This window comes from Mchenga conophoros, linkage group LG19 (genome assembly GCF_057382185.1).
Source record: "Mchenga conophoros isolate Kocher_MC1m ecotype Shallow Benthic linkage group LG19, M_conophoros_male_GT1.1, whole genome shotgun sequence".
In the NCBI taxonomy this organism is placed as follows: Eukaryota; Metazoa; Chordata; class Actinopteri; order Cichliformes; family Cichlidae; genus Mchenga; species Mchenga conophoros.
The window spans coordinates 19,312,571-19,327,005 of NC_140544.1; the positions used below are offsets into that span (position 1 = coordinate 19,312,571).

A 14,435-nucleotide genomic window follows, 5' to 3' on the forward strand; every position below is an offset into this window, starting at 1 on the left:
AGACGAGAGTGGTTGCTCACACGCCCTTCTACTTTCGGACTATTTCCAAAAGCGGTGTGAACTTTACGAGACGGAACTCGACCGTTCTCTCAACTCACCAGCACGTCAGTGAATAGCAGTAAAAGAAAAACACAGTAGGAGCAGCTCAGTCTCTTATTGGACCGTGAAAATTCAGCTTGCTCCGTTAATTAAAACAATACACACACACACACATTCACATTCACACCTATTCGCGCGATCGGAACCCTTATCATAAGGGGAGCTGCCAGTCTTTCTGTAGACGAGCTACTTATTCCCTAGACCCTGTCTAGACCCAGCTGGGGGAGCTACCCAGAGCTCCAAACCTAACCCACAGAAGTGGGGAGCTTCCAGTCGACGAGCTCCAAGCTACCAGCCGACGAGCTACTTTAAACCCACAGAGGTGGGGAGCTTCCAGTCGCGACGAGCTACTTTCGCTTTTACGCTTTTACGCAAGATTGTGTCAGTGTGTCTGTATCTACCTGGTCGGTGTCGCCGGGTCTGGTCCACCTCGATCGGGCCCCACCACCGTGGGTCGCTTTCTAAGACGTTGGCCAAGACCCGAATTTAACGCTCTTGGTCTTTTTCCACACACCTGGTGTGTGGGCTGTCGACAGGCGAACAACGTGGACTGGTCACGGAGATGGGACACGATGGAGGTGCTCCGGCTCCGAAGGACCAAGAAATGTTGGGGGAAAACTCTGTAAAAGACCCAGGAGAAATAAAGACACAATGAGACAAAGTTACTTTCTTTATCAAACGTGTACACGGGTGAGCTGCTAAGAACAACTCACACCATGCACAGTGGCTTGGTAATTTTTATAGGCACAGAGCACAGAGACAGTGAGAACAGGATAACAAATAATAAACAGATAAAATAAAACAACTCCATATATGGTGCTAGTCTCGTCAGCAGAGAGCTAGGGAAGATAAAACAATCTAAAACAATATGTCCCAGAAACAAGATGTGTTTGCTGGGAAAGTCTAAAAAGATAATTCTAAACTAATCTAACCATAGGGAGAGGGCAGACAAAAGGCATCTTTGTACATTTAAAAGAAGGTAAAGAAACATAGAATCATTTTTCCTGTAACAGCATTTGATGCTCTACTGGCTGAAGTTTTTGACCCAGTTTTAGTTGCTAATGGTGGCCAGTAGAGAGCATTATGACTTAACTTAACCATGAAGAGTCTGCAGAGTAAAATGATATGCCTGTAATTCCATAAACCATCAATTAAATTGCAGAAAAACGATACAAAGTGTTGCATAAAAAACCCACCATAATGCAGGAAATGAAGTGTCTGACGTTCATAATTTTCCGAAGGAGGACCCGTCCACCCCCAGACCCCTGTTTAATGACAAATCCAATCTGATGGTGTGTCTTGATATATATATATAGATATATATATATATATATATATATAAATAATAATGAATTAATAAGGATCACTAAGGCTAGTGAGTCATCCTTGGGGATGAACAGGACAAAAATCATGGCATCTATGCAGTAGATATTTTTAGTCTGCACACAAAATCACCCAACAGACTGCTCTCCCTTATGGCTTTTATAAGATCTTTTTTTAAAAAAATTATTATTAAAGATTTGTGAGACTTATTCAGTAAAGCGAAGATGTCTTCCTGCCTTGTGACTACACGTCCACAGGTTGCAAAAGAAACCCGGGCTTTGGTTATTTACTATTGCAGTTCCACCACTTTTCAATGCACTGATGACATTTTTAGCTGTTTAAATAGATTCAGAAATAACTAAAAGGCACTACAGGATGTTAGCACCCATTTCATGGACACAGGCTAAAGAATTAAGAGGCAAAACTGTTTTATTTAAATAAATTCATGGTAGGTTATTAAATAAATTTCACCTCATTCGCCTAATACGCTAAATGTTGTTTGTGTTTTTTGCTGTACTTTATTTAGGATCGGGCAGCTCGTTGCATGTAAGCCTCACTGTAAGGAATTCAAGCAAATAGACAAAACACTGAAACCTGCAAAAACACGTCTTTAAAAGGGTGAAGAAAGCCATCATTTGTGTGTCACCAAACGTCAAAGGGTGATCCCTCTACTTAAAAACCCTCCAGCTAATAATTACAGAGTTTATACAGGTTGATGCACAATAGGATGAGTCACTTCCAAATGTCTGCATGGCCCCTTCGCCGTCACAAAAGGTCTTTTTTAAGGAACGTGTGTGTGTTTGTGTTTAAGCTAAAAAGCAGATTTGTGTTGCACCACCGAGCTGCTTGAACTTGGAACATAGTTACGTGAGTCTGTAATTTGTAAGGAATCTGTGGTTTTAAGAAACATATAGTAAACGTAAACAACCCGGCATCACTTTAAATTACTTCTTTCCCAAATCAGTGCAATTTAATATGGAACCTTTAATGTGGAGTGCTTAAAGTCACAGTACCCAATTTCAGCTAAGCTTTAGCTTTTGGACAGATGGCCTCACGTTTGACTCTTGAACACTTTGGTACACAGAGGAGTTTAAAGTCGACTCAGTTAACACAAATTGCCACCTAAGTTTCCACCTAAACTGTTCTGCCGTGTTAGAGTGAAGAAGCTTTCTATCGTCAACCCTTCCTAACAAGCCTTACTTGTTCAGTCTTTTCGATGTTTGATTTTATTTAACAGGATGTGGCTGTATGTAGTTTTTGCTGACTTAATAATGATGAAAACATCAGACATACCAATCGTTAAGTGCTCCACATGTTCCACATATGTCTGATGGTGGTGTTCATCTCAAATTGTATGTAGATTATTTAAAGAATAATCTGTCCTGGATCAGATTAGGATGAGGTACAATTATATTCCATGAGCTGTATATGATGAATCGCATGGTAGGTTTATGTCATATTACAAAATACTGTATGTCTGTTATCAAGCATTGTATTGCTGCAGGATTGTTGTCATGACTGGGCATGCTCACGTCATATCAGAAGTATAAAGCAGACACTTGTGGATGATGAGCTTACTGTCGATTTGTGAAGCACCGTACAGTTTTTCAACCATGCTCGACTCTATGACCCAGTTTTTGTGGTTTGTCTTTGTGAAATATTGTCCTGTTCCACGAGAACTTGATTTGTAGATCGTGATGAGCAAGTGTGTGCTGAAACAGACAGAATCACTGCAATTACATTGCTATTAGGGGCTTTTAAACAGATGACTAGGGTAAGATTATATTGAGCTATAGCTGGGATAGCGTACGTGCATCTAGGATTTTTGTAATGTTTCATCTTCTTATGTGAAGCTTATTGCAGCCTTGAATGACCTTTCTTTCACCAAAAATCTAAACAATACACCAATTTCAGACACTTTATAGAAATTATAAAATATTTTACGACACAGGCATCAAGTCCGGAAACCAAGGAAATGCCGGATTGTGAGACTTTTGTAACCTCAGGCTGCACAACTGCACGTGGAAGTCGGGGTGGCTTTACGTTTACAGCAGACATTATACAAGTCATGGTCACGGCGGTTTCAGTTAAGATCAGTGGTGCAGAGTTTAATTACAGAGAGCTTCTGAGAGTCAAGGATACTTGTTAATGTTTATTTTTAACACTTCCATGTGTTGTAAATAGAGATGGACCGATCCGATATTACGTATCGGTATCGGTCCGATACTGACCTAAATTACTGGATCGGATATCGGAGAAAAATAAAAAATGTAATCCGATCCATTAAATATCACGAAAGCACCTCACAAAACTTGCAACACGCCCTCAGAACGTTAGCACGTCGGAGCAGTATGCATCACGTGATAGAGCGGCTGTGGCATGCGGGACCTGTCGGTGGTCTGGATAGCATTTGGAGCTTCGCTAGCAACCGGGCATTTCATCTCCGACAAAGTTATCCCCAGAGAAGTACAGCAAGTGTGTAAGTCCATCTCTGAATGTTTGTAAAGCATTCCTGCGTTAAGCTTAACAAACGATATATGGAGCGACTGCCTCTTCTTGCTGCTACTTCAATCATGAAACTGCTTAACGATCAGCTGATCGGCTTTTCTGTCGGGAGTACGTCTCTCTTGTTTGCTTTTGGCCCACTTTGCACCAGAAAGAGGAAACCAGCGGCTGAACAACAGCAGCACGTTTAAGCTCTATAAGCTGTTGTTAGAATTTATTTAATATTACTTTCTACACCAGGATCTTTTTCTACGTAGCTGACGCTGGTAACTGTGCAGGGGCGGATCTAGCAAAGTTTAGCCAGGGGGGCCGATAGGGCATTAACAGGGAAAAGGGGGCACAAAGACATACTTTTCTTTCTTATTCTCATTTAAAATGTCTAGCTTTTAATAAATAATTATCTGACAGCCAAAGTTTTAATTTGATGCAAAATGAATAGAAGTCCATTACTGTATATAGTAACTATTAAGTCTAATATACCCTAGTAAGCTATACTACTTTTTCCTTTGGGAAGGTACCATCTGTGCAGTCTGCAATTTTGTTGAAGAAAGATGTTGAATCTATTTAATATTTCTTGAAAAATAATTGATTTCTGTGCATTTTTTTTCACACTGCATCAAATTAAGGTTGATTACGTTGATTAAGCATCATGAGGTGGCGCGTGAGGGGTGGTTCCCTATTTTTTATTTATTTATTTTTGTTGTTGCTGGGAGTTGGAACCCTATTAGTTAGGTTGCTTAATATATATGCTAAGTACTCTTTAAAATACCAGAATAGGGAGGATGGTGTAGGTTTAAGTTTATTAGATTGATCAGTATTGCTGAACTATGAAATATTTTTTTTGGATACAGGTATAACAGAATAGCTTTAGTGTAGTTGTTGTTTTAAACTTGAGTATGAACTTATACAAAATGCAGCAAGATATTTAAAAAACAGTTTTGTTGATTAAAAAACACTGTATCGGATTCATATCGGTATCGGCAGATATCCAAATTTATGATATCGGTATCGGTATCGGACATAAAAAAGTGGTATCGTGCCATCTCTAGTTGTAAAATTAGAGTAATTTCAGAAACTGGGCCTGGGTATAAATAGAAGTTGTGTTTTACGTTTGCTGCCTCTTTAGATTTTAGGCTAAGCTGATATGTTCTAAATACAGGCAGGGGAGAGTTTAACTTGGAACAATGATTTTATGACAGCTAAATATAAAATATAAAGGAAACAATGTCGTTACATGCATAATTGCATGCACATCCCTGAGCAGTGATAAACGTATTGGTAGAAAAGAAAAAATATGCCCACATGGTAAAAAGAAAGAACAACATTGGTCAGTTTTCAGGTTTTAGGTGTCGGGATATAATAAAAAAATTCTTAATTGGTAATACCTTTAAGTAATTGTTTTCTGTGTGACTTTATCAGTCTTTCACATTGTTGTGGAGGGATTTTAGCCCTGCCTTATTACAGTGTTCAGTTCCACGAGGATTGTGGACAGCACAGCTCTCTTAAGATCCCACCACAGCATTTCAATCTGGCTGAAGTCTGCGCTTCACCTTGATTGTTTGATTTTTTTCAGCCTCCCTTTTGTTGATTTGCCATGAATTTTAACATTTAAGATGCTAACCGAGACCTGTACAGTCTGATATGAAGCTCTTCGGTTTTTCTGGAGTTTCTTGGGTTGCTGGGAAGGTTAAATGTTTTCCACTTGTGACTTTAAAGTCTAATTTATGAAGCTGCAGAAGAAAAGAAAGTCCTAGAGGAAGATGTGGAGCACTTAACAGTTTGTATGTCGGATGTGTTTCAACCATGAATCCATTTTTCTTTTGACATATTTTGAAACTGGCATCCTGCTCATTATATGTGTTACTTTCTTCTTCAGTGATGCTTTCAACAGTTACAACAGCTAAAACGATTGCACTGAAAAGAATGCTGAATATGAAATTTAGTTTATTTAAGTTTATTTTCAGAGATATGCATAACTGGTATTTAAATGAATATAAAAATCTCAAGTACTCACTGCTGTACTTTCTACTGGTAACCAATATGAGAAACACTGCTTTAAAGGAATTGTTCAGCATTTTGGCAGAGGCTGCTGATATCTGGAATTGGAGACTCCGGTGGCAACAATAAAGGTAAAATAATAATTAGCAATCTTTAGAAGTGCTGGTGAATTGATTCTCTGATAGAGCCAGTCTTCAGGAGCTTGCCTCTGTCGTTAGCCTTTGCACTAAGCTGCTGTCTCTGTGGATACATGGGAGTGGAATAACTCTTCCCATAGCTGAAAATAAGAGTAGAACTATTGCTTTAAGATGTGCCAGTCAACACTATCATTTCATGAAGACAAAATCTGATTAAGCCATAATCAGACTCATGTTTGTTTGCTCTTCACCTTAAGCTGTCTTGTTAGTGTTCTGTTGCTTCTTACGTTGAAGTTTGTCTTAGTTTTGTTCACAAAGGCAGGATACTCTTTTGTAGATTCTTTAATCGTCATCTTTGGTCCACTTTGCTTCTGCGCAGCTTTCCTCTGGTGTATCTTCCTCTTTGTGTGGATTTTGTTATCTTTCAGGCCATTGTGGGCGTTTGAAGTGTTTAAAGTCTCTGTGGCAGTTTGATTTGTCTTTGGTTTTACTTTATCTTTGACGCTGACAGTTGTCTCCTTAGATTTCTGCTTCAAAGTATTCTTCTTTGCTTGTGTGCTGGCTTTTTTCTTGTTCAGCATTTTGTCTTTTTTCCATGGTTTCAGCATATTTTTCTTCTTCGTGTCTTTGTCCGATGATTTCGGTTTGACCTTTACAGCGGTGCCCGTCGTTGAGTTGCCTGCTGCAGTCATCGTAGGTTTGATCTGGCTGCTCCTCACCGGTGGTTTGGTGGGGAGTTTGAATTTTCTTGGCGGTGGTCTGGTAGGTTTTTCATTTGTGCCCAGTACAGTCACTGAAATGGCACAGATGTCAATAAGTACCCATTTTCACCATTTTACTCTTCTACAACCGCATGTGTTGAGTTTTTTTTTAAAATGGTGTGCATGTTTGGCTGAGCCTAAGTGTTTAGAATGCTTGTCTCTATTTTAAATATGTTTGATGTAAAACTGGATGCTGCTTTTTATAGTTTTATGTATGAGCCCAGTGTGATTATACAATTTGGCAGCATGTAGACAGTAAATCCAGAGAGGGGGAAAAAAGCAGGTTCTGCTCAGGACATGCATGCATGAGTGAACAGTGAACCCAGGCCATTTGTCGGTCTGCAAGAACAGATTTTTCTTAAATGTGGCTTGTGTAACGCTTACGCTAACCTCTAACATCAGGTTAATTGACTTGATAATATGGTGTGTATATGTTTATATTCAATGCACCTCGAAATATTAGACGTTTCAGGTTAAAATAAATTTCTTTACTTTCTTAGACGACCTCAGATTTAGAACAGGTCTGGTATGCAGATCGAGAAGTGATTGAAATGCAAAGATAAGTTTGAAGTTACTTACATTCCTTTGGCACAAATGGAAACTTTTTTCCCCTCACTTTGACAGGGAGTGGCTTTTGCTTACATTTCCCAGGAGGTGCTCTCCTATAAAAGTAAATGAAGTCCCTTTTTAATGACAAGATAGTAACTCTGTCTTTGTTGTTTTCTTTAGGACAGCACAATCGTATTGTTATTTATTTAATTTAAAAAGTTTAGTTATTTTCTGTACAAAAACTTTCCCACAGCATCCTTAAAACCAATGTAAAGTCACAGTAAAAAGAAAGTACGCACTCTTTTGGTTCTAAGGTTTATGTGTCGAGACATAAAAACATCATCTGGTTCTTATCAAGTGAGTACAACCTCATATGAACCTGTGAAATATTACAGTAGATCATTGTTTACTCAATGAAAACTAAGCCAAAATACAGAAACTAAAAGTAAATAAATAAATTAAGTACACTAAATCATTCAGTAACTAGTGGAATCACTTTTAGCAGCAATAACATCTTCTTTATAATGTTATTTCAGTTAATTGAATTATCATTAAAATTATCATGACATTATTGCTTGATACAGATTCATAATGGCTCACTGGATTTTACTTGAAAGGAAAAAATGTGTGCTTGTAAGGGCCTGCCCCTAATTTTGATCCTATAGGAAAAAAAACCCTTTGAGATGTCAAACGTTAGAATCCTGCTGCTTTAAATGACTGATACAAAATGTCATTCTTGTCATACTGTGTTAGCGTTTCAGGACTTCTCTGGTAAAGAGACTGCCTAGGATGCAACAGATTGTTGGAAGACACATCCTTTATTCTTCCTTTATGTACAATTCATAATTATTTGGCCCCCGGGATTTTTTTTCTTTTCCATGACTTGAATTAAAGCCTGTTTGAAAAACACGCCTGTCTTTTTGAATAATTTCCCCAAGCAGGTGTTCCCATTTAACACAGAGCACGTCCATAATGTGTAAATGTAATATACACCTGGTCTGACACTATACCTGGAGGGGTCCATGAATTTAAACACAGTTCCAAAAGCAGACATGGCACTCGGGTATGACGTAGCCAGGAAGTACAGCTCCCCTGGATGACAAAAACAGCTTGTCAGCAGTGTCACACGGGTCTGATCCTGTGATAAACGCATAAACAGACTGATCAAACCTTACCTGCTTCATCTTCAGCAAATGAGATGATGAACTTGTGGTGTTGATTGATGAGTCCGGGAAAAGAGCAAGTCTGCGTATCACCCATACACACACTCCTCTCTTTCCAGTTTCCTGTTGTCCTGTCTTCCTCTAAAGCCATAATTCGACTGAAAGGTTGACAGCTTTATGTCACTTGGAGCAGGCGAATTAAATAAAAAATGTAAAGGTAACTGAGAAGACAGACCAATTCAGGCTGGAAAATGCTCAGATAAACATAATCTTACCCACTCATGAAGTCTCCGAAAATGTACAAGCCATTCAGATTGGGTGATTCACATCCTCTGTACACATACCCCCCTGTCACAGACTTCCCGACATGATGGCTGTATGCAAATATAGGGAGGATGTCATCTGTTGTGGCAGAGAAAGACAAACCTAATTTAACTCTGAGAATGAAAACAATCAAAAACGATGGAAATAAAACGTGGCAAACGTTTCAAGCAGACAGAAAATAGCTCTTGACTTAATCACTGGGGAAGCTTCACAAGAACAGAAAACATACTCAGGGAGGAGTTTTGGCACAATTTCATGTCGTAGCACTCGAAGCCCTCTTTGGCCCTCCATCCATAGTTTCCTCCTTTGATAATAATGTCAATCTCCTCGTAGCGATTTTGACCAACATCCCCGCAGAATATCCGACCTCTGCCGTAGCCACTCACCGGGTCTCCACGGTCCACGGAACATCGCCACATGTTTCTTACCCCATAAGCAAACACCTCTGGCCGGGCACCTGGGTCCCTGAGGAATGGGTTGTCAGGGGGGATCCTGTATGGCATGCCACTGGGGTCACTTCCATCCACATCAATGCGAAGCACTTTTCCCAAAAGAGCACTTCTGAATACCAAGAAAATAAATGAAAAACTCAGGGTAGAGGCTTTAAGTGAAAAAATGATTAATATAAGATAAATAAACTAAAGGTGTAGATAATGGATTAATAATTAGGCATTCTTATAGTACCTTGGGGTATAATGAACAAGCTTTGATTGAGTGCCAGGTCATATTGCACAAACAGTTAATAAATGGTAATGTTTTAAATGGCTGAATAGTTTTAAGTAATATAAGAACATTGATACTGCTGCATAATCCACCCGACTCCTACAACGATTCCTCTGGATGGTGGGCCTTCTCTCTCTCCCCACTTTCCTATGTTTACCCTGTCTGTATCCAATAAAGGCTAAAAAAGCCAAAATAATAAAATATTTGTATAAACTCTTTCTAACTCAGAAACGTATGTATGTATGGATGAAGGGTGGGTGTAGCTGAAGGCTATGGAGACACAGTTAGCTGAAAGTTTGGCTAAATAGATTAATAAAAAATAACAGCTAACAATGGCAATACCAGGCTTAACGCAATGGCTTTATGGTTAAATTATTGTTCACATATTTGACTAGGTTATTATTTTCACTTGAGGAAACCTGAAGGACCTTACTTGTTTTGTGCGTTGCCATACTTCCCAAATGGATCCCCAGCTTTTCCACCGTCTCCAGTGAAGATATACAAATAGCCGTCAACACCAAAAAGCAGCTGGCCTCCGTTGTGGTTTGCGGCTGGCTCCTCGATCTCTAAAATGAGCCTGAACATAAAATGCATGCAGTTCAGAACAATTAGATAAAGTATACTTTAAAATACTTTTTATCAGGTTGTCAAGTTTTCAGCTCACTCATGGTAAATTTACTGTCTCCTCCACGCATCTGCCTAAGGACCTGAGCAGATCAAACACAGCACCTGTACTGTGGAATGCTGATTCTGTGATTTCTCTAAAGGCGTATCTCTTTAGATCACCATTTTGGTAACATGTTTGCATGAAACCTTTATGCATTGTGCGTTGTTGTTTGCTTTTAACTCAAATGTTGTTTCTTTTGTCTGTTTTAATTGTTTATCTTTCTTCTACGTGCCTGCATTGTTCTTATTATTTTAATTTCTGTATTTTTTTCCTTCTCTTTTGTTCACACAGTTATTAGTTTTACTACCTTTCAGTTTCTCTCCTTTGTGATTTTTTGCCCCGCCCCCAATCAATCAACTGTATATGACCTCTTGAACCTTTTAATGGTCTTTCACTTTCCCCTGCTCTTCTCTGGATTGTTTGCTGTGTTGTTTTTTCCGTCTCCTCTTTTCTGGATTAAAGATTGGATTTTGACCTTGTGTGTCCCTCTGTGTGTGCTGCATTTGGATATTGTTCCTGCCGCCTCCTCGTTTTACAGTTAGTGTCTGCCTTATGCTTGCTTGCACAAAGAAAGAAAACCTGCTGGAGAGTTGTCATTTCTCTGAGTGCTCCTAAGTGTAACACAAGTGTTGAAGTTTTTTGTGGGTCTATAACATACTATAGGGGGTTTGGGGATATAATAATTAAATATATCTCTTGTAAAATTTTAGGATTATGAGCAATAAATGTTTAGAAGGCCTAAAACAAAGTGAAGGACTACTCCTTTTTGTGTTTCACTGAGATATTTTCATAGTTTCACGCTGCAAAGTGCAGGGTAGGTTGTGAATTTTAATGGTCCTCAGAATCCCAGAAAATCGTAAATTGATATGTAGTGTTTAGCCCTGAACATGTTTATGCAAGGGTTGGTGCAATTACAGCCCCTCCCCTGAATGATGATAAAGCCTATGTAGTTTGTGCAGACCCACATCATGAAAGAAAGACCCTCCCTCTGCATACCTCTCTGAGTAGGGATCAGCCACGTTCATGTCATAGGCAGACACCTTCATCTCGCTGATCCTGATTTTTTCCAGCTCACTGCTGACCTGGATGGAATAGTAAATAAAGAAGCGTCCATTATCCCGGTACTTTGGGTGGAAAGCCATTCCTAGGAATCCTCTCTCATCCCCCAGCCATGGAGTGGTCAACACCTCCCCGCTCATATCCAGGAAAGGCTGCTCCAGCCGGCTGCCGTCGCGTAGGTAAACCCAAACAAAGCCCATCTGTTCTGCAATAAACATTCGATGTGTGTCATCTCCACTGTGCAGCATCAGCACTGGGTTCCTGAGATTGTTGGCCACTTCAGTCAGGCACAACTGGAGACAACCTCTTGGGTCCTCTACCACCTGTCCCAGGTTACTATTGAGGTCAGAGCTTTTCAAAACAGTGGGGTAGCAGTAGTCTTGGTCAGGCAGGTCTACCATGCTGCAGAACGTGGTTACGTCGTGCTCTGCGGCGTACAGCAGCAGCTGGTTGACTGTTAAATATTTAAGCACGTGGCGACATTTGGAATGAAACTCAGAGCAGTAGTCAAAGCAAAGACCGGGAATTTCTCTCACAGGTGTGTAGGGGTCCTCAGCATCGTAGAGGTGGGCAGCATATGGCGAGCATTCCTGGATGGGGCAAACACAGTGGTTTACCATTAAGACATTTCAGGGCAGCGTCATGCACAGAGGAGATGATTTATTGGACTAAGAGAGCCATTAAGTCACAACATCAAGAATACATGTGTCCCATAAGCACAAAGACTTGTTTTGTTTTTCAAATAAGAGCACTTTGAATGTCTGGAAGTTTGTCCTCTGCAAATTTGCCTGTGTAAATGAAATATGGAAACATGTCATAGTGATTTCAATATCAGATGTTTTTTATTTCAGATGTGGAAACCATAATCTGATGTTACTGATAATTGTTACAAATATAAGCACTCTGGATTAAAACCTCAATGACAGTTAGATAATATTTGTTTTTGCGAAATACTAGTTTATCAGTCACTAGTAGTTACATTTAATATCTGATGGGAGTATCCAGTTTTAGTTTGCTTTAAACTTGAGCAAATTTTCACAGTTTCTATTCAACCATTTATAACAATTATAAAGTTAAGTGATAACTTTTGTGGGATTTATTTTATTATTGTAACCCTAAATTGATTTTAACTTGAGTTTAATTAGAATAAACTACAATGAATCAAAAGTTCAAGTTGTGTATGTTTCATTTTTTCAAGGATTTTTTTGTTTGTTTGTTTGTCTGAAATGGAGAACATACAACCACAACTGCAGCAAACGTGAAAAGACTGCAGTGCACCTAAAGCAAAGATGATGATCATGGCATTAATAGTAATCAAAACTCAAGAGAATATATTTACCTGGCACATAATTTCCTTCAGCATGTCGGTACAGAGCTCATGACCTGCCGCTTCCAGTTGTTCAATGATGTCCCAGTACCTCTCCGCGATCATGTTGTCAGTTCCCTGGTCGCAGCATCCAAACTGCTCATACTGATTGCAAAACTCCAGGTGCCATGGAGGTTTAAAAGGTGGCTTGAAGTCCAGGCATTGAGGATGAGCAGATGCTGGCTTGACCAAGGCTAACAGCATCACTGGCACAATCAGGATAACCGCAGGAAGCCTTGGCATCTTTTTAGATGGCCGTAGTTGTGCCACCGCGCGTAAAACCGCGCAGCCGGCTCGGCTTGGATGGAGCGCAGCATCCCTCTTCCTTGTCATTTTTGCCTTCTGGCCCCGAAAGAATTCAGTGACTATTCGTTCATATAGGCCATGAGCCAGAGTTTAAGTACGCGAGCGTGCGTTTGAATGCATTTTACGCGTGCGCAAAAGCATGCAGATGGAGGGGGCTCGTTTGCCCTCCTTGTGTCGCCACCTACTCCATCCAGGTAAAAAGTCACTGTGTCACCAGCTCTGCCTCTCATTGGACTAATTAGTACCAATTAAAACTAAACATATTTGTAAAGACTTTATTAGCATTTGCATTTCAATCCCTCGAGTTATTTTCTGCACAGCAGCAATAATGGTAGCAGTAATTATCTATAAGAGGGCACGCTCTGTAGTTTGCACGCCCGCACACGCGCGGCACGCATACATCCAAAACACATTGTGGAGGCATGCAAACGTAAACCCAACCACGACACAAACTATAATTATGTCTCACTTCCAAGTTATAGCGCCTCGGGGAAGTGCGCTGTTTGTGCAAGGCCTGCCTAGTCATGCTTTTTATCCACTGTCCCAGCAAGTCACTTTTAAATTTGAATATAAGGTCAGAGGTGTCTATCAGCAATTTAGCACCGTGCCAAAGAAAACCAGCAATTCAACGAGACTTTGGCTATTACTCGTTCGAATACTTTATGTCTTACAAGGCTGGCAAGTAAGGACAATAAAATCAGGACTTCCTTAGGTAAACTGGAGATGTGGTGTCATACCCAATAAAGAGGGCATCATTACAAACTTGAGGTTATGGATATAACCATGATTCTCTGATAAACATGAGCGTCTCGATATGGGAAGGACCTATATTGTCTAAGCAAAAACACGGAGGCATACTGTCGATTTCTCTGTGGCTTTCAAACTCTAAAACAGGCTATGCTGTGTTTGCTATTTCTGCAACAGTACCATGCCAGCAGTGTCAAACATAAGGTCTAAGGGCCAAACTCCGCCGCTAGATAGTCAAAATTATACTTGACAATGATTAAAAAATGAACGATTAAATAAGAGAAGATCACCTTTTTTTCCTTGATCTACTATAGAGAAGTTTAATTTTTACAGTGGATTCATTGTCAGAATCATGCAAAAAGAAAAAAAAAACATTATTCTGTCATTTAATAAAAATGTTCCATTTTATAATTACAAGACAGTCTGTGCAATGAGCTAATAGACATTTTTCTGTAAATTTAAGCCCAAAGCGGAATTACTTCATCATGTAGGAAAACGGATGTGTGTAAGTGTATTGTTGAAAACTGAATTTCTTTTTCTTAGATTATATTTATATAATTATCTCAGGGATTAAATTTCTAGTTAAACATCTTTACACTGACAGAAAAGAGAGTTTCACTGGTCTGGCCCATTTAAAATCAAACTGGGCTGTACTGACTCTCCAAGACACAGAGAAAAAGAATCAGAAGCTGCAAGTAAAATTTGATG

At 39.6% G+C, this 14,435-nt stretch overlaps 1 protein-coding gene across 1 annotated transcript; it reads right to left on the minus strand.

Annotated features, from left to right (window-relative positions):
- Positions 1-5,899: 5,899 nt before the first annotated feature.
- hhipl2 (HHIP-like 2) lies at positions 5,900-13,007 on the minus strand. The gene is made up of 9 exons (XM_085258005.1): positions 12,648-13,007; positions 11,246-11,898; positions 10,016-10,159; positions 9,089-9,420; positions 8,811-8,937; positions 8,548-8,693; positions 8,383-8,464; positions 7,403-7,485; positions 5,900-6,855 (listed from the first exon to the last, which is right to left on the minus strand). The coding sequence occupies exons 1-9, from the start codon at positions 13,005-13,007 to the stop codon at positions 6,293-6,295; spliced, it is 2,490 nt and encodes an 829-aa protein (XP_085114131.1). The 3' UTR covers positions 5,900-6,292.
- Positions 13,008-14,435: the final 1,428 nt, after the last annotated feature.

Excerpts from the sequence above, each read along its gene's own strand:
- hhipl2 (XM_085258005.1), bottom strand. The coding sequence starts at position 13,007 with ATGACAAGGAAGAGGGATGCTGCGCTCCATCCAAGCCGAGCCGGCTGC. Across the intron at positions 8,938-9,088 it reads GTGCCAAAACTCCTCCCTGA|ATGACATCCTCCCTATATTT; the intron begins GTATGTTTTCTG and ends CTGCCACAACAG. Across the intron at positions 8,694-8,810 it reads TTCGGAGACTTCATGAGTGG|TCGAATTATGGCTTTAGAGG; the intron begins GTAAGATTATGT and ends TCAACCTTTCAG.